At 35.9% G+C, this 26051-nt stretch overlaps 1 protein-coding gene across 2 annotated transcripts in view; it reads left to right on the top strand.

Annotated features, from left to right (window-relative positions):
- Positions 1–26051, top strand: part of LOC107588660 (opioid-binding protein/cell adhesion molecule-like) — a 147727-nt gene that overhangs the window by 98057 nt on the left and 23619 nt on the right. For both annotated transcript variants that reach the window (XM_016276869.1, XM_016276860.1), the window contains one exon: positions 10976–11113. In XM_016276869.1, the coding sequence (XP_016132355.1) occupies positions 10976–11113 (138 nt within the window). The remainder of the gene's footprint in view (positions 1–10975; positions 11114–26051) is intronic.

Raw genomic sequence — 26051 nt, 5'->3', positions numbered from 1 at the left:
TATCTCTCAGGATTATGCTTAGGAAAACACAGTGCACAAAAATAAAACAAAAATAAAAAATTCACATACAGTAACTAACCCAAACAAGGTACTCAACTGAAGTGTCTTTTAAATGAATATCAAAAAGTGTGTAAGGTAAGCCGGCTAATATGAGACAAGTGAACGGGTCCCTGTTTTGGACTATTTGCATATTTGTGCTGGGTATAGCACATTAGCTTGTTTCAAGGTCACAGGGTAGTGAGATCTGTAATGGATGAGTTCACAAAATACATGTTTTGTCTCTCTCAGCTAGCATCAAAAGGACAGACTTACACAGGTGGTGTGTAGACTGAAGCTGGCTAGAATGGGGCTGTTGAAATGCACTCACTTGCAGCCAATTTGGCCCTGTATTCTCACTGAATATTATCTCCAGTTTTTGGTCTATCAGGTCTTTGCCAATGTCCTCTAATGATCATTAAAAAACTGTATTTACTTTATTTTAAATCCCAGACAATTATAACTGTGCAGTGTAACTAAAAATGAATAATATCATGTGTTTTGTAGAACAGTGTTATGTGGGTGGCCTATATGCAGAATATGACATAAAGGCCATCATCTGATTCTTGAAAGAGAAACACTTCAGAACGAGCAAGGTCAGGGCGATGTCGATTATGTTAAATGGAGCACTATTGTCCTTGTTGTTATACCAACAAAACCTCTTTGGTTTTTTTCCCAGAATAACAATGAAAACAATTGTGAGCACAAAAACAAAGAAACAGTGAGACGACTCCCAAGATGTCTTTGCATGGAGGATTTGTTCAGACAAACCCGAGAGCACAGACTTGAGCAAACATATTTGAGTGATGCTTTGATGCCAGATGAAATTATGAATCCTCATTACAAATTCTCATCAAGAGGTGTTGGTATTTTTGGATTCATGCAAAGATCCATCATTTGTTTTTTTGCACTTATTTTCCACGTCAATCCCAGTTTTCAATATGTTTCTCCATCTGCTTGAAATCTGACATTTGCTTAACAGAACATGGTATAAATCGATGTTCTGAGCTGATTTTGTTCCAGTAACGACTGGGGATCCAACGGCAGCAACCAGCCCAGAAACAAAATGAATAATTAAATACAGAATTAAGCAAAAATCTGCTTAAAATTGAACATAGGAATTGTATTTATATCTACAGGTACGTATGGTAATCTATAGGTATTTACTTCTTCATATTAAAATATTTAATCATTGCATCTAAAATGTTACCAATGCATTTGAATATTACCATGAAAAAATCTTGAAAAGCACAAATTACAGTTTCTTATTTTCCCCAATTTTCATACTCTCAGCAGACAATAAGGCATCATACAATTAATCAATAAACAAAACATTGTGGTCTACACATATGCTTTAACATACATAATGTAGTAGCTTGTATTTTTTCATACAATGTTTTTTTTAAGTATTTTTGAGATTGTGGCCATTTCTCAATTTGGCTAGTTTCTATCAAGTTGCACATTAATTAAACTTTGATTCAACAGTCAACCTTAAAATGTCAGCAATAAAAATAAGTCCCCTTTTAACCCTCTGGTGTCTGAGGGTGTTTTGGGGCCCTGGAGAAGTTTTGACATGCCCCGACATTGGCTCTTTTTTCAGTTGCTTATAAACATATTAATGGCTAAAGTTTAATAACACTGTATTCAGGGCTACAATAATATGTGAGCAGCATGTATATACATGAATGTGTTTTTGAGAAAACAATGTTTATGCGTGCTTAGTGAAAAAATAATTTTTAAAGTCACTGAAATAAGGCCATAAAACACATACAGAACATTTGTTCATAAGAATCTGAAGTTGAAAAGTCAGATTTTTATATTTTAAAAATGTTTTTATTTTATTTATTTTTTATGGACAATTATATGATTAGTTGCATTTTACTAATAGTTTACAGTCCCCATTTTTGGGTCACAACCCACCAATTGAGAACCACTGATATTAATAACAGAAGACCTATTTTACAGACACTATAGGTATCACTTTCTGCTTTATCAGCTTGCTGTGAGACATCAGTAATGTCCAAGGTAGGGATGCAACGATGATAGATTTTGTTGGTACGATTATTGTCTGAGGAATATTCACGGTTTTACAATTATGACGATTATTATGCATTTATTCATTTCCCAACATTACAAATTTATAAAATCACATGAACACTTTTTAGATATTAAAGTGTTATTTATTGCTAGCTTTTGAAACAGAAATAACACAGTAACCAACAATACAGCACAAAATAATAATAAACAAAAGACAAACAAAAGTCCATCTCTCCCATTGCCATTAAAAAAGGTGACCTCTGCTCTGTAAACATCCATGACAGTATTTCTCTTTTGAAAATAACAAATGGAAATAGATCACAAAAGTATTTAATGTTTTCAGTTTGTACATTCTGAAAAAAAAAATCTTGTTGGTATTTACTTATGAATAATACTACAACAGGGATAGTAATTCACCTCTCTCTCTCTCTCTCTCATAATTAATTCAAGTAGCTAAATGTTATAATTAATGTATTTAAAAAAAATTCATCTGTTTCTGATCTGAAGCTAGCAGAATGCTGAGCTAACGAGCTGTAGCTTCGCGTCAGGTGGTTCTTGCCTTCACGTCGTGCATTAAAATCGGTCAATGTACAGTTAGCCGTGCATTATCCCTTATGTATTCGCTCTTTAGCAGCAGTTTTTTACTGCAATATTTAAATGACACCCTGGTCATTCATGTTGTACCAAAAATGGTCCCACACTATCGACAGGCATTTCTCTGGTGGAAATAAAGCTTAGCTGTTTGGTCCCTCTGTCACAGTTAATCGAATGCATGTAGTAGCCTCGTGCCTCTGATAAGCACGTCATTTTAAGCTGGTGCACCACTAGAGTAACTTTGTTTTCGTTTTGCGCAAGCTGCAACAGGTCCGTTCCATGTAACAGAAACACTTGGTTTAGCGGAACCTTTACAATTAATTAACCGTGACGTTTTAAAGCGCGGTTAATCGCGAAACCGGTTAATCACTGCATCCCTAGTCCAAGGGATATTATTTTACTCTTAAAAATATGAGCTTATGTATCTGCATTGATGTTATATAATTATCATTATTTTCAGTATTTTGTTTATATTTAAGTACAGTATATTTATGTATTAATTTTATTTATAATATTTTATTAATAATGCATTTATTTTTATCAATAATATATTTTTTGTATTTATTTATTTGAATGTATTTTAAAAAAATTTTTTAGAATACATGCAGATTTTTTCCGAAGCAGACTTGGTCCCACTTTATATTAGGTGGCCTTAACTACGATGTACTTACATTTTAATTAATCATTTGATACAATGCACTTATTGTGTACATAGATGTTTTTACATTGTAATTATATTTTTAAAAATACCTGCATGTAATTACATCTGTAATTAATTTCTGTAATTACATTTATAGTTACACTGTTGACCCATCCCTTACACCTTAACCCACCCTTAAACCTACCCATACCTCCAAACCTGTCCCTAACCTTACCTGTATCCCACCTCAATAGCAGTGAGTGTTTTGCAATATATGAACACAGTAAGTACATTGTACTTTTTTTAATGTAAGTACATAGTAATTAAGACACCCTAATATAAAGTGTGACCGCAGATAAAAAAAAAAAAAAAACGTTCTTCACCTTCCCAAGTTTGCAAGCCAAAGGTAGAGACGACAGAGTGCGGGTAAACAGAGACATGTGCAGGCCATGCAGGGGGTCCAAGGCTGTTAGCAAGCAAAGGAACGGTGAGGATAAGAAGAAAAGTGTGACTCAAGTGGGAAAAGGGTAAGGATGAATTCGGCTCAGTGCAGGTAGTGCATGAAAGGTGATGATCGCACTCCATATGCTCCATTAGCTGGAGGTCTTCACAGGAGGCGCAGAGGATAATCAGAAGAGCATTATTTATTCAAAGTCGAGCAGAAAACAAAACTAATGTTTGTGAAACCTAGTTAGCTATGTTAGTTAGCGCTATTTGTGTCACTTACAAGGTTCTCATTCAGTTAGGATGCTCCCTATGTAGGCAGCGTGGCAGCTCACTAGATTTTAAAACAGAGATCTTGAATGTAATAATCAAACCACTTTTGTTGCATCATTTCATTAAAACCATTCAACATGTATTACCTGATGAGCAGGATGTCATTTACACTATTATGTAACAGAGGGCAAAAAGCGTGGCAATTTAATTAGATGGCCCTGTAAACAACAAGCAGGATTATCGTCTTTCGTTTGCTCAAGTGTAATGATGTGTCTCTATTTTAGATTAGCCTCGAACTTTCTTCTCCGTGGGGAGAGGGATAAGACGACCTCTCAATTCACTGCACATTTGTGTAATAGGCTTCAGCTCTTGTTACTGGATTGAGGAGTAGCTCTTTTCCTCATTTTAAAGAGCAGTAATGAGCCATTGGAAAGATTCAGTAGGGTTATAATAATATAAATGGGAGGACAAAACCAGTGCAATTTGCCTTGGTGACACATTAGCAGCAGCTATATCACCAGAGGCAGTGCGGGAATCCGTTTTTCACCCACTGAGTTCTGTGGGTGCCCTGCCTTCTGCTTCAGTTATTTCAACCCTCTGCGAGGCCAATTGAAAATACAGGTTTTGTGGGAGACTGTGGGAGTTCGGACACATGAGGCAGGAAATACCACATTTAGAAATGTTCCTCTATCTTAGCTAAAATAGTACTGTGGATGCTTGGTATTAGAATCTGCATCTGCATATGTTCATGTCTTTAAACATTAGCTACCAGGTAATTACTTACAACAAACCAAACATCAGAGATCAGATTTTTTTTATAGGTCTCAGATAATTTAGTCTTGTTCGAATTCCAAGAGACAAGTTTATAAGAAGTTATAATCTTTGTTGCAGACTTAATTTTAGTATTTTAAACATTGTTGAGATCTTTAAAGGGGATAAATTAGAGACAAAATTGAGATAATTACTTAATAATAATGTTTAATTATTTTCTAACATGTTAGTCTAAATAATTTATAATAATTATATTGTGTTATAATAATCAATTTATTGTAATAATAATAATAATTATTATTATTATTAATAAAATTAATTAATTATTATAACACAATATAATTATTATACATTATTTGGGCTAACACACATCAGAAAACAATTAAACATTTACAAATTATTATTATTATTATTATCATATACTATTTATGTTTGGAGAGCAGAAAATGTCACAGATTCAGTCCTGTCTTTTCACAAGTTCAGTTTTTTTTCCTACAGTGAGTCGCAGATGTTTGTTTAAATCAGTAGTATTGTATTTTATTCACTGATAGTTTTAAATGAGTTGTATTGTGGAATGAGCTGTGATTGCTCAGACCTTTTCTGTCTAAGCAGGTGGTTCAGGGCCACAATAGGCTGCAAACTGGACCAAACTTTATGCCTATAACAATTCACCCGTCTTATGAATAACTGTAGCTAATGAGGGACAATTGATCCTGCTTTTTATCAACCTTGAAACAGTGCCATTATTAATGTTTTGAGCTGTTTCAGCCACAGCAGTGCCAGATAAATGTGATAGAGATGGGATTGCAGTGGGTTGATTGCTTTTCTCCACAACTGTAATAACTGAAAGCGGCTAAACGAGCTGCTCTTTTCTGAGGCGAGAGACCTGTAGCTTGCTCTGATGGCACAATGTGACTCATTAGTATTGTTATTAGAAAGGAGTGAAGAGGCAATCACTGCACAAAACACACCATAATGTTCACTCAGCATGTGTTATATGAAAACACCCTAGTTGTTTGATTTCCCCATTGGGCTAAGAACAAACCAGTAATATTACAAACTGATAAATAAACCCATGCAGGCAGGCAGTGTAGTCATGTAATATGTAATGTATGTTGGTCTAAATGTGATTTACAGGGGTTTTATCTTTATGGACTTTCTAATGGAGCATTTAAAAGACATTTTGATTTTCTTTTACAAAATTACAGGCTTCTCTAACTGTCCTGCCTTTTCCTGAGATATCTATTAAAAGCTTTCTGCATACATAAGAACAAAGTGAATGATACACTAAATGCTTTGAAACATGCCTGACAATATGGAAAACCCACAGGAGTCAGCGGTTTGGCATTGTAATCTTTTAGATATTGAGGCGCAGACTTTAGGTGGTATTTTCATCGCTGTAGTTTAACAGCATAGTCTACAATGATTGATGCTGTCACTCCATAGTGATGGATGAAAACTTTTTTGATTCCAATACATTTTGCGATTTGATGATTGACACCTTTTTGACCAATGAATTCTCCAAGGATATGGGCCTTGTCATTTCAGAATAGGAAGCCATATGGAAAGTGATTGCTGCCAGTCTTTATCATTTAAGAGATCTTAGAGGTTAACACAAGCATTTTGGTTGACTGCTCTGTGGCAGTGGCAAAACTTCATGTTGTCATATTGCTTTGTAGTGCCCTTATTTATTTTATTTTGTTTTGTTTTATTTTTTATATAGGGTGACTGAATTAAGCATTGTGATACACAGTATTCAAATTAAATAAATATGTTAATAGTGATATATATTAGGAGTGCTCCGATTGACTGGCTACCGATCACTATTGGCCGATAATTGCTTTGGGTTGATTGATCAGCGGTCTCTAAAAAGACCAATCTCAAAAAAAACGATCTCAAGCTGATGACTCTGCCGTGAGAGGTTTGGAATGGCATGCAGCGGCACCGTCTCAGTCTCTGTCCGACGGCGTGAAATAATTATAATGCTGTACCTCACCTTCATATTTCTTCATTAAATAACTTATAAAGTAATTTGAAAACCTTATGTGAGACGTAATTTCACAAACAGCGTAAGTGACTCACCGCGCGCGCTCTCTCTCAAAATACGCAAATGGCTTCAAATCACCACATCGCGTCTGCACTATAAGCGAGCTGCACACTGCACAGTTGACACAGGAATTGTCACTTGCACAATCGAGGCAGTGTCACATCGTCACTAAAGTTTATAAGTTGCATTACTTTTTAATTCTTTCCAGTGTTCAACCATTCAGTGCTCGCGCGCTCTCCTGGAGACCGTGCACTCATGCACACTCGCAGCGCACACACATAACGCCAGGTTCACATTACTCCATTTGCAGTGCTAATGTGGTGCATATTTTTTCCGCGCTCATGTTAACAGATTAATAAAGTGTGCACACTGCACACGGTTGCTGTCCGGCAGTGCTCTCCAGGAGCGTTGCGTCTGCAGCAGTGCAGAGATAATTTCCGCACAGAGTCTATTGCTGCGCTACAAGCGCTGAATTAAAGTAACATCGCATTTTTTGCAGTAAATATGAACATGAATTGACACGAAAATGTAGTAATTGCACCATAAATGCATATTATTAAAGTCTACTGTGTTTCACAGTCAACACATATGGCTTTTTGGCTAGGTTTAAAGGGAAAGAGCACTTTTAGATAAACAAGGCAATAATAGATGGCACTCGTGGAGGTAGGAAAACAAAGTTCTTTATGAACCGCAGGATTGCTTGTAATAAAGATTTCAATGCAAAAGGAAAGGCAGTGGAGCTGACTATTTCTGTCAGTGTCAATGGTAAGTTTGTGATAACGTAAGAAAAGTAGTTTAAATGTTTTGCCACTTGCTTGAGCAACTTAATATATAAATCTAGAAGTAAATGCAAAAGTAAAAAGCATTGCATAATGTGTTGCTTATATTTATTGTGTTTAAACATGTCTGTGAAAGATTGTATTACTGTACTGTGTAAAAAAAGAATTGCAATGCTGAAAAAGCATTTTCAGTGACAATGTTTGGATTTGAAATCAAAATAATGGATAGATGTTGTGTTTGTGGTAAACAGCCACGGATCAGTAGCGGACTCCTGTGTGAAAACTGCTTCTCCTCTAGCAAGAGACACCTAAGAGGGGAATTCCCCCCATTTTCAAAAATGAAATTCAGGCCCTGAATAAATGTCTAAAAATCCTGATTGGAGTATCACTATAAATAGTTATAAATGATAAAAAGAAGGCTTTAAAAAGATTGGTATCGGTGATCGGTATCTGCTTCGGCCTCAAATATCCTGATCGGAGCACCCCTATATATATATATATATATATATATATATTAATAGTGATATATTCATAATAGTAAAACTTTTGATTCAATAAAAATGTAAAAATAAATAAAAAATATTTAGTTCAAATAAAACTACTTCAATTATATAAGATTTCCAGTGACATTTCCTTAATTTGATTTCCATTATCTTTCACTTTCAGAAAGACATTAAGAACATAGTTCTTAATGAATGAATAATTAGTTCTATGATAAATAATAAAAAATATATATTAATGAATAATTAGAAAATGTTTCTATAAAGAAAGTGTAATTATTTATATTTTACTTTATTTTTTTGTGCTATGCATTTTTTTTTAAGTTCACTACAAAATTTATATTGGTTACATTTATGTCTTTAACTCAGCATTCCCTTGTTGCCATATTTTTATGGCTGCTGCTTTTCCAGTCCCTTGTTGCAGTTTTCTATATAGTATGCTTCAGTTTCCACCATTGCATCAGGAGGCAACTCTTTTTTTCTCATTTTAAAAAGCAGTAATGAGCCATTGGAAAGATTCAGTAGGGTTATGAGAATATAAATGTAGAGACGAAGCCAGTGCAATTTGCCCGGGTGAAACATTAGCGGCAGCTATATCACCAGAGGCAGCTCACGAACGAGTTTTTCTCCCACTGATTTCTGTGGGTTTTCTGCCTTCTGCAGTTATTTTAACCCAGCGCATGTCCAATTAAAAATACAGGTATTGCTCAGAGATGGTGGGAATTTGTGGGCATGTAGACAGAAAGATACTTCATCACGAACTTGAGGATGGTTGAGGTTTGTCATGTGGCTGAGAATGATGGATCCATTTTCAGCAGTTTACCACAAACACACACGCTCTTGAGGAGAGGTAACCTGAGTTATATAACTTGACTTGCGTGTGTCTCTTTGGAAAATGTTAGCATAGTCATTCTGCCTGTTCATGCTCTGAACTCTGTCCTCTCTCTCTTTTGAGGAGCTCAAACTGGTCTGTTTGAAACAGTGGCCTGAATTTGGAATTCATGGTTAGAAAGCCGAAGCCATCAATTATAGATTGAGATACAGGGATGAAACAATATCTTTGATGTAAGGGAGGGAAGTGGTGAGAACACAGGGAATGCAGGATGGTGAAAAGCACAGTGACTCAAAGAAAGTGCTCATCACAGGATGAAATATTCCCCAGAAAGAAGCGGACGGCTCTCTTACACATCTTTTTCTGTGATTGTGCTCTCTGGGATAAGCTGAGGTACGGTCACTGTATTTACCTTCACTCACATGCCAGTTTTGGGGGTTACTAACTAAAGGTAGCCACACTAATAACTTTTTAGCAGCTGTTTCTTTAAGTCAAAATGAATCCCTGTTAGCATTTTGCTTTAAAACATTTTTTTTTTTTTTTTTAGCAATTTTTTATTTTATTTTTATTATTTAATTACAATAAATATTCACAAATGAAGTTAAATAATTTGTATTTACAATTATTAAGTGTTTTTATTATTATTTTATTTTTGTTATTGATTATTATTATTATTAATTTTAGATAGGTTATTAAAATATATAAATAAATGGATAATTAAAATATGTAATATTTTAAAATGCAGACAAATATATTCAGAGACCAGTGGTATTTTAGAATCACTGATATACTATTATTGTTATAATGTATATTAATATTGTGATTCCATTTTTATTGTTATATTTTCTGTTTTCATTTCAATTTGATTGATTTTCATTTAAATTATTTTCATTTTCAATTTTATTTTACAAGTTGTAGTAAATTTGCTGTGTGTTTTTGTCATTTTTATTAGTTTCAGGTATGTTAGTATATTAAGTTATACAGTAAAAAGCCTAAAGAATCATTTGATTGATGTACAATCAATTCAATTACTGTATGGTTCTATAATTGGAATGACTTCAAAACTCAAGGGTTACACTTTAGAACACATTCACTGTTAGAGGATAACCACCTAATTAAAATGCTGTCAGAATTGTTATAAAGAAACCTTGGATTCTAGAATCACTGTATTCATATTAGAATCTTAGTTCATACACCAGTCTCGATAGATGGGAGAATAAAAATATAGATCTATAAATTATGTATATAAACCCTTATGCCATTATTTGAACTTACTATTTAACAAAGAATCATAAAAATGTGTCAACAAAAAACATTAAACAGCACAGTTTTCTGTAGAAGGAAATGTTTCTTGAGCACCAAATCAGCATATTAGAATTATTTCTGAAAGATCATGTGACACTGAAGACTGGAGTAATGACTGATGAAAATTCAGATTCACTATCACAGGAATAAATTACATTTGAACAGATATAAAAACAGAAAACAGTTATTTAAAAAATTTAAAAATATTTCACTATTACTGTTTCTACTGTTTTATGTGTACTACAGTAGACCCTTACAGTAGTACATATAATTTTCAAAGATGTTACCACAAAGTCACAACAATCTGAATATGAGATCTATATTTTTAATAAAAACTGTTTTCTTTTGCTTTGTACACTGCTTGTATCATGTTTGTTTTTCTTTATAAAATACAACCTTATAAAATATAAATAACAACATGCCCTGGAAAATCGTTGCAAGACTTTTGCATAAGAATTTTCTAGGGAAAACAGAAAATGTGAATGTAACTTGCATCTGCTGCTTGCATAAGTGAACAGGGTTTACTAAATGACAGAATAGTGAAAAACACACACACATCCTAATAATAATACATTGAAAACATCCTCTGGGTCCTGATTATGTCATCATTTTTTGTTAATAGATGATTAATCGCATAAGTGCCGACTTTTCTTTACAGAAGTTTTATCAAATGTGTGATTACAGTGTTGCATTGTTTTGTTTTTTGTTTTTTCCCAGTTCCTGCCAGGATTGTAAACATATCCGCGGATGTTTCAGTGAACGAGGGTAGTAACGTAAGCCTCATGTGTCTGGCCATCGGACGACCTGAACCCAGCATTTTTTGGAAATTCCGTTCTTCAAAAGGTGATGGAAAAGGTAAAGGAAATCTTCCTTTACGTTGCAATGCTGTTTACAGAAAATATAGCATTGTTAATTATCTAGGCAATGTCACTAGTTATATTTCTTAAAGTGATAGCTCACCTAAAATAAATATTCTGTCATCATGGACTTTAATTTCAGTCTCTCCCACAAAAATGACCTGGGGTATACAGTACCTCAGGACTCATATGGAGCACTATTATGATGCTTTTAGTCCCTTTTGGTGTTTAAAACTCACATTTGAATTCAAAATGTCTTCTTTTGTGTTCCACTGAAGAAAGAAAGAAAGTTTTTGCAGGTTTGAGTGAATAAATGATGACAGATTTGATTTTGGGTGAACTGTCTCTTATATTGAAGCTCACTCATGGTCATGGGCTGAATTGATCGGGCTGAATTATCTATTGTATCTTGTGAGAGATGACCTAATTTTGGTGTGCAACTAAAAAGAAATCTCAATCAGCTTCATTCAATATACAGTTTTATGTTAATGTCTCATTTTCTATTTAGTGACTCCACACATGAAACTTCATCATTTTCTTTCAATTAGATATTTAGAAATACGTCAAAATTAGATGAGGAAAGTGAATCTGGGGAAATTTGGATATGACATCAAATAATGTCAAGCAGCCTCAGCACATCTAAGAGTAAATCCCTCACGTTTACTATGTATTCATGTCTTCCTCCACTACTCGACTTCCAGGACACTGACTGCATTTTAATTCATCTGTTATAATGCAAACCACAGCTGTACACGAGTCAGGCAAGAAAAGAAAAGATTCAGCCTGTGAAATCACTTTTCAGAGAAAGCAATATAAAAGTATGTGCACGGGGTGTCATTTAATGTCAGCCAGCTTGCAGGAATAGGACGTTATCTGTGTTGACATTTATGTGTGAAGCCTAATGAAAGAAATAAGACGTGAGGGATGTTTCCTTCTCTTTTTTTTTCTGTCAACTTTCACAGCTGAAGTGGAAACATGCATATTAATTTTTCTGGATTGTTCAGCAGCTCTGTAGACATAGCTAAATGTCGATCTTCTTCAGTTACACAATCCTAAGGATAAACTGAGTTATTTGAGAGTTTAAATAAAATTAATCTTTTTATTTCATGAATTGCACATTGGAACATTTGAAATTAAATATATTTTTTCCGCAGCCACTGATCTACAGTCAGATTTCCCCATCAGACTTATAGTTAAGGTTTGGATGTGGGTAGGAGGAACTGATCTTAGACCAGCAGTTATGAGCAGCTTTATCTCAATGCACCGATCAGACATTGATGGACTGAGACCCTAATGAAAGAAATAAGACGTGAGGGATGTTTCCTTCTCTTTTTTTTTCTGTCAACTTTCACAGCTGAAGTGGAAACATGCATATTAATTTTTCTGGATTGTTCAGCAGCTCTGTAGACATAGCTAAATGTCGATCTTCTTCAGTTACACAATCCTAAGGATAAACTGAGTTATTTGAGAGTTTAAATAAAATTAATCTTTTTATTTCATGAATTGCACATTGGAACATTTGAAATTAAATATATTTTTTTCCGCAGCCACTGATCTACAGTCAGATTTCCCCATCAGACTTATAGTTAAGGTTTGGATGTGGGTAGGAGGAACTGATCTTAGACCAGCAGTTATGAGCAGCTTTATCTCAATGCACCGATCAGACATTGATGGACTGAGACAAAAAAAAAAAAACTCTCAATCTGTGAAAAGACTAGAACAAACCAAACAGAAACATTAGCACTAGAGGTAGCTTGAGGGTCAGTGCAAAGCAAAACACAATAAATCAGACTGTATGTGGACTTTCTGCTTCTGATATGAGTAAGAAAATAGTTTTTCAGTATATTGTATGAATTTATAGTGTTGCTGAGTCTGCTGGTAAAAACTTTAAACTACACTTGAAAAAGGTTTTAGAATGGGGTTTTCGCAACAGTGCCTAGAATAACCATTTTTGGTTCACCTAAGAACCTTTCTGTGAACAAATATTTTAAAAGAACCTTTGTGTGTGTGTGTGTGTGTGTGTGTGTGTGTGTGTGTGCTTGTTTATGCTACATTGTGGGGACCAAATGTCCCCACAAGGATAGTAAAAACTGAAATTTTTGACATTGTGGGGACCGGCCTGCGCTGTTTATCTGAAAGTGTTACAATGCAAACAGGTTTTCTGTAAGGGGTAGGTTTAGGGTTAGGGAATAGAAAATATAGTTTGGTCAGTATAAAAGTAATAGAAGTCTATGGAAAGTCCCCACAATTCACAGAAACAAATGTGTGTGTGTGTGTGTGTGTGTGTGTGTGTATAGAACATTTAAATAATCTAAAGGAACTTTTCCACTATAAAGAAGCTGTTGTGCAGCGGGAAGTATGTTAAAAATTCTTCATGGATCGACAGATTGTGATTTTATATCTCACAAGTGTGACTTTATACATCACAAATCTGACTGAACATCTTACATTGTGACTTTATTTCTCACATTGTGATTTTATCTCACAATTGTGACTATATCTCACAAATGCTACTAAATATCTCACAAATGCAAGTATGTATCTCACAATTGAAACTTTATATCTCACAAATCCGACTTTACATCTTACATTGTGACTTTTTATCTCACAATTGCAGCAATGCCATAGAACCATTTTGAGTTCGTCAAAAAAAAAAAAAAACTTTCAAGAACAATTTTTACCTTAGTATGAAGAACATTTTAATAATCGAAAGTACATTTTCCACTATAAAGAACGTTTTGTGTATGGGAAAAGTTCTGTATATATTAAAGGTTCTTCATTAGAATGTATGTTGAAAGATTAATGAATCATGAATAATGTGATTGATTAATAAATAAAACCGACATTTTAGAAGGTCCTTCTCATTTACACCGGAATACACAAGAGCCTGGCAAAAGCGTGAACACTTGTGCTGTTTTCTAACACTTCTTTAAAAGACAGAACAGAATTAAGCACTTTTAATATCAAATTAGATGTTTTAATTGCGTTAAATACATGTAATGGTGTTACACTTATTTAACTAATCTCATAATTTAGCATTTAAATAGCTTGCCATAACACAAATAGCATATTTCATCCATTTCATCTTTTGTGGGCCATTGAATTTTTTGTTTGATTCCATAACCTGTTATGTTGACAAGAGAAATTCAACCACTGAAAATTGCTATTGACAAACATTGGCATGAAAAGACAGAAAATAAGATGTCAATACATGAAAGGCAGTTGTGCTCTTCAGAGGGTGTAATACTTTTTTGGAAACAGAAAATGCATTTTCAAAAGTGCTTATCAAATTGTTAGAAGAAGGTCTTTGAGTGCACTGCACTGACATTGAAGATAACTGATTTTTTTCCTCAACATGCAGTGGAAAGTTCAAGGCCTTTAATTTGGCATTGTCAAGATTTGATTGGCATGCCGGTAGCACTGCGGTCTGATATTGTGGTGTTCCCGTTGAATGGAAATCACACTGTTATTGCAGTGCATACTATTTGCAGAGGTAGAGCTGTCACGGGCAACAAAGAAAGCAAAAAGTTGGGACACGAAGAAGTCGCTTTTATTTTGATACATGTGCGATGAACATGCAAATATGTCATTACTTGCATGAGTTAACATGCCTCGTAATGCAGGGTGTATAAATGCATGCTTGCCATGCACTCGTACAAGAGCGATATTTTTACGCCTTTAATGATAATTGAATTAGATGGATCTGCATTTACACGATGTAGCAATGAAAATTGTGTTTTGAAGTGGCCAGCTGTTGTTGTAGTTTGCCGATTCTTCATTCGCAGCATATGGCAGACTGGATTTGTCCCCTACAGATGACATTGCACCATTTGGCACTTTAGAAAATGGATTTGCACTCATCATGCGCAGTTTGTGAGCACCCACAGGCTGCGTGTCAGTGGGAATATCCCACTCTAATGGGTTTAATTCTGAGGGCTCCTGTTGTACTTGGCAGGTTCTCATCCACTCATACAGAACTCTAGAAAGACAGTGAGCTCTTTGGAGGAAAATTTTAATTGGGGCTGTTTTCAGACAGATGCACATATGTGTGGATAATATAAGTTTAGAATAATTTGTGTTCTATTGATCTTGTTTAGAATTTCCACAACATCGCTGGTTAAGCATGGTTTAGCATTTGCACGCATAAACAAGGTCTGGAGCTGCACAGCATAAGCATTTTTAAGCCTTAAGGCTGAAGTTCAGAATGCTGACACCATGAACTTGCTTTCATGCCCACTTGAACATTAGTTGATCAGTGTGTTAGTTATGGAAGTTTTTTTTTTTTGCCTTTAAATCTCACTGTTGCAACTCTCTATTTCATAAATGCCACTTTATATCTCGTTTGCAACACAGCACATTATTATCTTACAATTATTATTTTATATCTCACCAATGACTATATATCATACTGTAAGTTTGACAATTTACATTTTTTCATTCTTTGAGTTGTTTATGTTTATTCAAGACAGACATTATTTATGAATTTAGCATTTTCCACAAGTTTCAACTATTTTTGAATGGTTTTAGCAATTTTTTTTTTCTCACGGCAGTGGTACAAACATCATGTTTAATGTAAACTTTGTCAATATTTTGCTTCTAATAGCATTGGATTCAAGTGAATCATTTTGTCAATGCTATAATTTTGCATAGTCAGATTTTTACCTTAAGCCAATTGGGACTTTACACAGTTTCTCACATAACAACTTAATATCTCAAAATTGTGATTTTATTTCACCAATGACTATATCCCATAAGTGTGACTTTAGATCTCACATATGCAACTTAATATATCAGATCTGTGACTTTATATCTCACACTTGTGACTATGTCTAACAACCCTAAGTTTTGTGAATTTAAATATTTATATAAACAAATGAGACTTAACATATCACAAATGTGACTTTACATCTCACAAATGTGACTACATATCACAGTTGCAACTTTATATCTCATAATTGCAACTTTGTCACAAATTCAGCTTTATATCTCACAATGTTACTTTACATTTCACAATTGTAGTTTTCTCATATTGTGACTTAATTTTACAATTGAAACTTACAATGTGATTTTGTATGCTAAACCTTTCTTTTAGATCTGTAAGGTTGAAACCACAAGAGCCATTGTTCATGAACAATGTAATGAGTAATACTATTACTCTTTCATATTGAAAAGATATGAAAGTTTTTTATTGCAGCTCTTGTCACATCTATATTAAAGCAAATAGTGTTCAAGTATTTTTCATGCTGCTTTTCAGGGATTTTCTACCAGCACTGTTAGATTGGCCTTTTAACATATTTTCTTACCTCTTGTTTTTGAAAAAATCTCATTATTTTATAGCCAGAAAAGAAGGTGCTTCAATTTTTCCCTTGTGTATGTTGCAGTCAAATATTCAGCAAGAAACTAGCCATGCCTCAGTGACCATGCCAAATAACGCTTGTTGTCTGCAGATGAGGTTGTCTGAGGTAATGCAGGCTTAGCTCCGCTTCCCAACGGCCACACGCAATGGCTTAGAGAAAAATGAGAAGCCAATGTCTGAAGAGGAAATGGGGGTCAAGAGGAGAAATTAGCTTACACGCAGTGCCAATGTTTCTCAAAGTCGCATCAAACCGCGGCCGTTTTTCAGCTGAATAGCGGACAGGTGTGCAAGACCTCCGCTCGATGCTTTCTGTGCTTGGCCGCCTAAATCACCAACCCAATAAACTCAGCTCATTCCGCCTGAACTTTGATTATTATTAATTCAAAGATGGTGAAACGGCCGCTGCCTGTGTCTGGAGTGTATTTTGCGTGGAGGCGATGGAGTCTCATTTTGCCTGACATGATTGGTCTCGGTGGGTTTCTCCATGTGGCAGCCCCCCCGTGACGCAGTTGGATGGAGTATCAGCATGGAAACTCGGCAATGCGAGTGCTTCATAACAGCTTAATAATGTGTCATCGTGCGCCGCTCCTATGAGTCCGACTCTGACTAATTTTTAAACATAGCTAATTCATCATTGCGTGTCCCTTTGTAAAGCCTGTTAAAATCCCTTCACAGGCTTTTGATTCTGACACTGCAACAAACAGAAGAGTTTCGGTGGCAAGATATAAGACTTGTCAATCTGTTTTTCTCTTCTGTGACTGCATACTACAAGCTGCGAATCTATTTGGAGATTAGTGACTTTTAATGTGTAAAAAATTAGTTTGACCTATAATATGTATAGTTGAGGAAAATGATCATTTACTATTTGGTAACTCCCATTATAGCTTGCAGAATGAAAATGAATCTAAAACAACATCCATTTAAAACAATCCATGCAATCGCAGTGCTTGTAATTTAAAATCAAGCACAATGAATAGAGATGTGTGTTAATTTACCAGAGAATTCTGTTCAAGCTCTGCTGACAGCTTTTGTACTGAAAGTGAACCCAGGGTATCTGAAATTCAAAGAGCGACAAATCTAATTGCAGCAAATTATGCTTTCTTATTCTTTTGACATATTTTCCCCATGTAATTGTAGTTCAAGAGATGCCCTGTTGTACTTAAAGCACATTTAACATTTCACACATTTGATCATTTTGGCTATTTATGAAGCTGAAATTTGTCGTTTATCTTTATTCCAGTAAGACATTATTTATGAATGCGGTGAAGAATTAGTTTTAAATGGTTTTAACAAGTTGGCAGTGGTACAAAAACATAATGTTTAATGTGAACTTTGCCACTATTTTGCTTCTAATAGCACTGGATCCAAGTGAACCAATGCTGCAGCTTAGAAACATTGGCGCAAAGAAACTTCTGTATTTCGACTGCAAGAGGCCATCTGACCTGCATGACCAACCACAGTTAGTTCTTTTTACTGTAGGTTCAGGAATGGATCATTCTGAAACTGAGAGAACAACACAAATGATCCTTGTTAATGTCATGTGTACATATGAAGCAGTCATGTACTATATGCCGTACATGCTAGTTTCTCCCAGCTCCCTCTGCCCTTTGAGTCACCCCGTGCTTGTTTTAATTAGACTTTGAGGAAGCAAAGCTGCTTATTGATTGGTCATTGTTTTCTGGAAAGGTCATACATCTAAAAAAGTGTGGTTGTGAGAGCCGATGTCAGATCTCAGATTAAGTTTTGATGCTAACAGGGGGAGTAGCCAGGGATGAGTCAGGAGAAGTGGAGGCTGATCAATGTGGCAGCACCAAAGCCCATCATTAAAGACAGAGAAGGCAGAAATAAATTACTGCATGATTTGAGGTGTTGGAGGCCTCTCAGGGTGAGCTGGGAGACTGGGAGTTTGCAGTCATTTTGTCCTCAGATGGCATTTCACAATGCTCTGTGAACACATTGGCTACTACATATTGCAGTATCCATCCATCCATTCATAGTATACATAAAAGTGTAAATAATAATAACAAAGCACTATTATTGCTGTTTGTGATCTGCTTTGAATATGAATATACACTATTCAATATACTGTATACAGTCTATACATATAGCAGATAGCATTGATTTAAACGTAGTTAAGATTGATTTTCATTAGACAATAGGCTTTAATCTTCAGATGTCACCTAGACACCATTCTTCACTTTGAAGTGTGTAATATCCAACATAGGCTTATTGGAAGAACATGCCTTTGCCACAAAAACATATCTATAGATACATTTCACTGCAGTTTTTAGCTGAAATGAAAACTATAGTGGCAGTAAAACAACTTGTATTCCTTTTTATACAAATTATGATTAAAGGGGCAGATTATTGATTCCACGTGACATATTTTCATGCAGTTTCTTGCACAATATTATGTTCTGACCTCAGAACACTTTTACCATAGTTTACAGCTTGCAAACTAATACATTTTGACTTTTTACATAGCATTACATAACTTGCTTGTTAACTCACCCGGTGCAGCGTTGCACTTGCGATGCGATCAGGTACGATTCCCATGAAACATGATAAAAGAGCTCAAAGGTTTGTATAGATAAAGCATTAATTTTAGTGCCACTCACCGGACATTTCATTTCCAATCTGCCATGATATGTACTATAACCACATAATAAAACACTGCCATACTCACATTCATCTGTTCCAGAAAAAAAAAAAATAAATAAACTGAAACAAGCTTTTAGTGCCACTCACTGGACATTTCACTTTGAAAGTGTCACAAAACTTGCATAAAATGAAGTGTGGCGAAGTATGGTGACCCATACTCGGAATTTGTGCTCTACATTTAACCCATCCAAGTGCACAAACACAGCAGTGAACACACACACACACACACACACCCCGGAGCAGTGGGCAGCCATATTGCTGCGGCGCCCAGGGAGCAGTTGGGGGTTTGGTGCCTTGCTCAACGGTCTCACCTGAGTCTTTGTATTGAAGGTGGAAGAGAGCGCTGGTCATTCACTCCCCCATCTACAATTCCTGCCGGACCTGTGACTCGAAGTCAGACTGTCTAACCATTGGTCCACGACTGCACCCCTCCACTAACATCTAATATCTGTGCCACTAGTTGAATCAAAGAAAATTACAATCTGTTTAAGGGACTAAAATAAACTACTTAAAACATAAAATAAAATAAATCAGTGGCAGAAAGGGAGGGTTTTTGAAGGTTGCACTAAAAAATTAATATTTTTTGCTTTTTTAAATTTATTTATTATTATTATTTGTAAATTATGATTTGTAAATTATTTTTGCAATTCTTTTTGGAGATGATAGTAACAGAAATTATACACTTCATCTTTTAGTAATTTAAAATTTTTAGTAATCTTAATACATATTTTGCAATAGATAAGTAAGATCTGGAATAAAAAAAATTAAAACACCCGCGGGACTTTTGAAAAGCACCAGGTGCCACTAATATTACACCTCTCCCTCCATTTCATATTTCCGCCCAACTCCCTCTTTCATTTAGGCATCTGTGAAATGCGCAAATGCGACACCATGTCAGCTAGGCAGAAGAAAAGCTTTGCTTCAAGAGAATTTGTTAACTATCAGACGGAGGCGAAGGTGTTTTCTCAGGTTTGCATCGTAATTATTGCAGTTTCTTTTTGCACCATGGCTCCAGGTGCTGAGTGACCTCCGGTGAGTGGCCCCAGGATAATTGTGTAGTTATTTTGTGTTAATTAGGGCATTGTAAAATAAAGCGTTATCATTTTTCCTCATAACCTTTCTTTCTGCTCTGCTGAGAAGGTGTGATTGTATCACCATACATCAAATTAAACTGTCCCCATTCTGTCTGTGTCTAGAAAGCCCAGCCAGGAGAGTGGAAGTAGTTTCCTGGCTCTGAAAATGTTTTCATGCCTTTTTTTCCCACTTTGAAACCGGATGTGGGTCAAATGCGAGTATGAAACCAAGCAGATGTACTCTTTAAAGTAGACTTAAAAGGTACTAGAAGGAGCAGAAGAGGCTTGTTTACTTTCCCTGCTGCTTGTCTGTGTGTGTGTTTATGTGTAGGTGGGTGAACATGTATGCATTTGCTCTCATCATGTGAGTGGGATATATGTGGGCCAGGCAGAGATGCAGCTATAATCTCAAGTGTTGTGTTTTCATCGTTGTCATATTGTTTATTTATGGAATTATCTCTCCCGGTTCAGTCTAGCTCTCAAGCACACGCTTTATTCTTTTACAGGCTAATTAAGTAAATGCTCCCTTTACAGCTACAACTCCGAATTCAATGAGATTTCATTTAAGCGCTTTAGCGGCACGTTTTTGCCTACCAGGTACGACCGCTGTAGCAAATTGGTTTAAAGAGAAATCATTTGGATTACTTTTATATCTCCATAATTCTCAATGTCTTCTTACAGGCTTTTGTATTCACCAAAGAGATTTAGCATAATGTGGCCTCATTTTACACGCCACAACACTGAGAGGATCAACACTGGAAATACACAAAACAACAGAATAACACTCGAAGGTGATTGGGCTCTCGGGCGAGATCCCAATTCGTCAGTCACTGACGTAACGTCTCCGTTCCCTCCTTCAGGGAACGAGGGTTACACAAGTAACCTAGACGTTCACTGGTCAATGGGTAACTAGAGTAAGAGAGTTTTAATGTTAGCAAACAGAACAACATATAGTAAATGTCTCCCGTCTCCTAAATCACAGGAACTGGAATGTTTTGAATGACAAATCCAGTTACACAAGTGGTTTTGTACCTTAGTTTCAAACTAGGATCATTTTGTGAATTTTATCCTCCAAATTAAAATTGCAGTATCATCAGTTTTGTTTCAGCTCTTGGACAAACAAGTGAACTGAATAATAATAAAAAAACTGGCACAATTCAGAGAAGAGGCAGCAATATAATTAAGGTAGAAAAGGTATGTTATTTTCTTTTTTTCTTTTCTCATAAACATCTGGCTAGGTGAAATCATATTTTGAATATATTAAATATCTATCTATCTATCTATCTATCTATCTATCTATCTATCTATCTATCTATTAGGGCTGGGCAATAGTTACTATCACGTTAACGCATTAATTAATTAACGCCAACAATTATTTTATCACGCATTAACACAGTTTTTTTATTATTATTATTATTTTGAAAGTCCGTTGCTCACTGGCTCTGAATACAAAGACAGACAAACCATGGGTCACAGGGGGGGTGGGATGTTGATCAGTATTGGCTTGGGATGGGCATCATCATGCATCTCAACCAATGACTAAGACTGCTGCAGCGCTCACATGAACACTCCCGATCAAATTATTTAGGCTAAGCATCAACATTCACAAACCACTGTTCCCTCTTATTTTTAACAGAAAAGAATGCAACATGCTCATAATCACAACTTTGTAAGTGGGAAACAGGAAGTTTCCGATAGCACATGAAGACAGAGAAGCACTCTAGCTCAGCACAGTGGATTGCATCGTTTTGTTAACTTTGTGGTTTATTATTTTGAGTTGTTTGGACCGCGGTGACACATGGCCCTCTCACAATATATATACGCAATCATGCTGCACAGATCAGAAGTTCCGCGTGACGGCGCGGTTAGCGCTCACACTACATGCGTACCGCGCCTGAGCCCAACTGAACTGCGCTCTGGCCCACCTCTTCCAACCAAGCCTGGGACGGCTAAACGAACCAAGCCCGCGGCACGGAGCGATCACACTAGTCAAACGAACTGGGCTTTGGGGGTCAAACGCGCTCAGGCACAGTTAAGATTGCCTAGTGTGATGCATTTTTATTCTCCCTCATTCCGCACACACGAGTCTCTACCTGCCTGCACCCGCACTCGCCCGTCAAAGTTGTCCCGTGCCGCACTCTGTTGCGTTGGGTCCTGCGATCGTGCAGGTCTCTACTCGGAAGGTGCCTGTTATGATGGAGGCTCTGGACTCTGAGCATAACTTGCTTTTCTATAACAAACTTCTATAACAAACTATGAACTAAATATTTTCTATAAAAACATTAATGCCCTGGCAGTGGCAAAAAGCTTTGGTTTTATATTTAATGTGATTACATTAATGTTATAAGTTGAAATTTACAAGAAATAGTTTAAATAATAAGTAAAAGGAATACTGCTGTAAAAAAGCACCTTATTTGTTTAAAGTGTTTGCAAACCAAATGTTATTGCACTTTTGTTCATATTAGCAGTACTTTTAAATGAATAAGTGCACAATACACTACTTTTGAATTCATTATTGAATTTTGTGCATAATGCAATTAATCACGATTAAAATATCAGAAAATCATGTGATTAATTGCGTTTTAATAAGAACTAATATACATATATATATATATATATATATATATATATAGTATATAGCCAAGGGTGTATGCCTATAGAAATTGAGGTTTAAAAATAAACCTAAAAGTATGTCAGTGATCCCCAGTCTGCCATAGTATATATGTATATCATATTTCTATCAATCTCTCTATCTCTCCTTCTATCCTTATTTGGATTTCTAACTTTCCTAACTATCATTTAACCCAAAACTTTTACACTGTTCTTTTGCTGCCTTGCAAGACCGGGTATTTCCTTCAGGGTATGCAAATCTAGTTTTATAAACAACATTTATTCAAAACGCAATTATAATGAGGAAAAATTTATAAACAAACAGGCAATAGGAGGAATATTGTGAATGATGGGAGTTCAGATTTTGCAGAAATCTGCTGAGCTTTGGCAGAATTATGCCAAGTTATAATATTGAGTCTGACTCATAACCCAAAGGTTGTGGGTTCGAGTCTCGTACCGGCAGGGATTGTAGGTGGGGGGAGTGAATGTACAGTGCTCTCTTCCACCTTCAATAGACTGAGGTGCCCTTGAGCAAGGCACCGAACCCCTAACTGCTCCCCGGGTGCCGCAGCATAAATGGCTACCCACTGCTCCGGGTGTGTGTTCACGGTGTGTGTGTGTGTTCACTGCTGTGTGTGTGCACTAAGGATGGGTTAAATGCAGAGCACTAGTTAGGTAACTAGTGGGTAACCATACTTGGCCACGCAGAGCACTAATTCCCAACCATACTTGGCCACATATCACATCACGTCACGTCACGTACATGCACATATATATATGTGGATATATGTGGAGATGTGACCCCTACAGCAGTGCAGGCCTGGTTATCAGCTATCTGTCAGATTAATAGTGGGATCAATGAAGAGCTGCCAGGACAAGCCTGACTAATCCACTGTAGTTTAACTCAGACGGGACGGGAATGAATGCGGTCACTGTGAGACTCTTTTAAAGCCTCTATTGTAGATATTTTATCTCTACTATTGTGTTGAGGATTCATTTTGTCAGTCAGTGAACATTGCCACAGCAGCGTCTTTCTTTAGCACACGCATAATTTACAGCATAGTGTTTCAAATGCAAAATGGCATTGCAAGTACAATTGCAGTGTACATTATTTGTTACATTATTCATTTCTGCAATGAGCAACCCTGCCTGTGTGTGTAGGGTTTTTATGTGAAACATCTGATGGAGATGGCATTATCTGACTGTCATTATTTGCTAACGATGAACATTTTGACTAATGCTTTCACACAGGGCCTTCTCTCATCTCTCATGAGTGAGAAAAAATGTCACAACCCAACTATAGCATTGGGGAATAGCGAAGTAGCAACACTACTAACTTATACATTTTTCACTAGTGTGACAGAAAATTCAAAATAACTCTCTTTTCTGTTATAGGTTATATCTATCATTAAACATTTTGGGATCAGTAGTTTTTTTTATGCATTCAGCAAGGGAACATTAAATTGAACAAAAGTGACAGTAAAGACATAAGATTTTACAAAAGATGTATATTTAAAATAAATGATGTTCATCAAATCCTGAAAAAAGTATCACAGTTTCCAATCAGCTTTGTCATTATTAGGAATACATGTAAAATGTATTCAAATCGAAAACAGTTATATTAAATTGTAATAATGTTTCACAACATTGCTGTTTTTACTGTAGTTTTAATCAAATAAATGCAGCATTTGTGAACATGAGAGAGTTAATTTAAAACATAAAAAAATCTGTCTCCATATTTTTGCATGGTAATGTAAATAAAGATGCATTTTTAATATGTATTTTAATTTTGATAAAAATTAAGTTTTCTTTATTTAGTTGTCACCCTAATTGACTTTCTTTTTCAGATGAAATACAGCTTGTCAATAAGAAAAAATTTATTAAATAAGAAATATTCTATATTTATATAATATTTAGATTGGTTTGTGTTATATTTAAAGTAGCTTTTTTTATTATTAGTTTGTAATGTACCTAACTCTCCTACATGGGGAAAAACGCTTAAATCAGTTGGTCTTGCTGGTCTTCCAGCATGAGCAGTTGACAAGTGACCAAAAGCCTTCTAGGACCAGCAACACTTAGAAACCAGCTAATCAGCTTTTATTTATTTATTTTGGAATAGTATAAATAGTTTAAATGATGAGCAAGTGTCTGAACACTTGCAGCCTGAAAGCCGACCTTGAGGTTATTATTTCTGCATTTTTCCTGTCAGTTCAGATTAGGGGTCGACCGATTATCGACGCCGATATTAAAGGGGTCCTATTATGCTCTTTTACAAAGTCTTGATTTTGTTTTGGGGGTGTACTAGAACATGCTCATGCTTGGTGGTTCGAAAAACGCATTATTTTTCACATACATTACATTACATTACATTATTTTACATTATTAAAATACCTCTCTCCCCAGGCTGGCACAAATGGCTCGATTAGTTCCGGACTTTGATGAGGGTTCGCCTTCCGAAAAACAAAATATGATGTGATTGGTTAGCTGTCCCAGTGCGTTGTGATTGGCGAACAGCTTAGACGGTGTTTCAGTACTGCCCCGCCTCTTGCTCTGTCTTTCAACAAAAGCTTTTGGCGAATCCGGCACTTCTCACGCGTGATGTGGAAGCTGTCCTCAGTAAAATGCGCAGCACACAATAGCAAATTGGGGTTATAATGCTCAGGAACAGAGTTAAAAAGTAAATTGCAACCACTGTTTCCTGACATCATCCGTGAATTGTTCTAGACCAGCGGTTCTCAATTCCAGTCCTAGCGTACCCCAGCTCTGCATGTTTAGCATGTCTCTCTTTGTTAACACACCTGATTCAGATCATCATCTCGTTAGAAGTGAGCTCCGTGCATGGACTGTGTTCCGATTGGCATGCTCCCTACACAGTGTCCATTGCTCCCTACTCCCTGAGCAGGGGAAATCCATTGAAGTTTACTTCACTTCGGAATATTCATTTACAGATTTGCGCTGCGCTGCTGCCTGCAGCGTCTTCACACACAAACGAAACTTACTAGAGAAGCGTGAAGTGGGACATAATATACCTCTGTAAATAAATACAATTTAAATTCACGTCTCGCACACTTAAATGCCCTTTGTATGGAACATATACGCTCCCTTCAAACTGGAATCATGGCGGAATATCCGGTAATGTCCACTTCTCAGGGCACTTACAGTCAAATATAACAAACATATGAAGCAATAAGAGAAACATACAAAATGTGCAGAGCGGGGGTACGCGAGGACTGGAA

Source organism: Sinocyclocheilus grahami, unplaced genomic scaffold, assembly GCF_001515645.1.
Source record: "Sinocyclocheilus grahami isolate Dianchi unplaced genomic scaffold, SAMN03320097.WGS_v1.1 scaffold7.1, whole genome shotgun sequence".
Lineage (NCBI taxonomy): Eukaryota > Metazoa > Chordata > Actinopteri > Cypriniformes > Cyprinidae > Sinocyclocheilus > Sinocyclocheilus grahami.
Note: the sequence above shows the minus strand (reverse complement) of the source record. Positions and strands in the feature narration are given on the sequence as shown.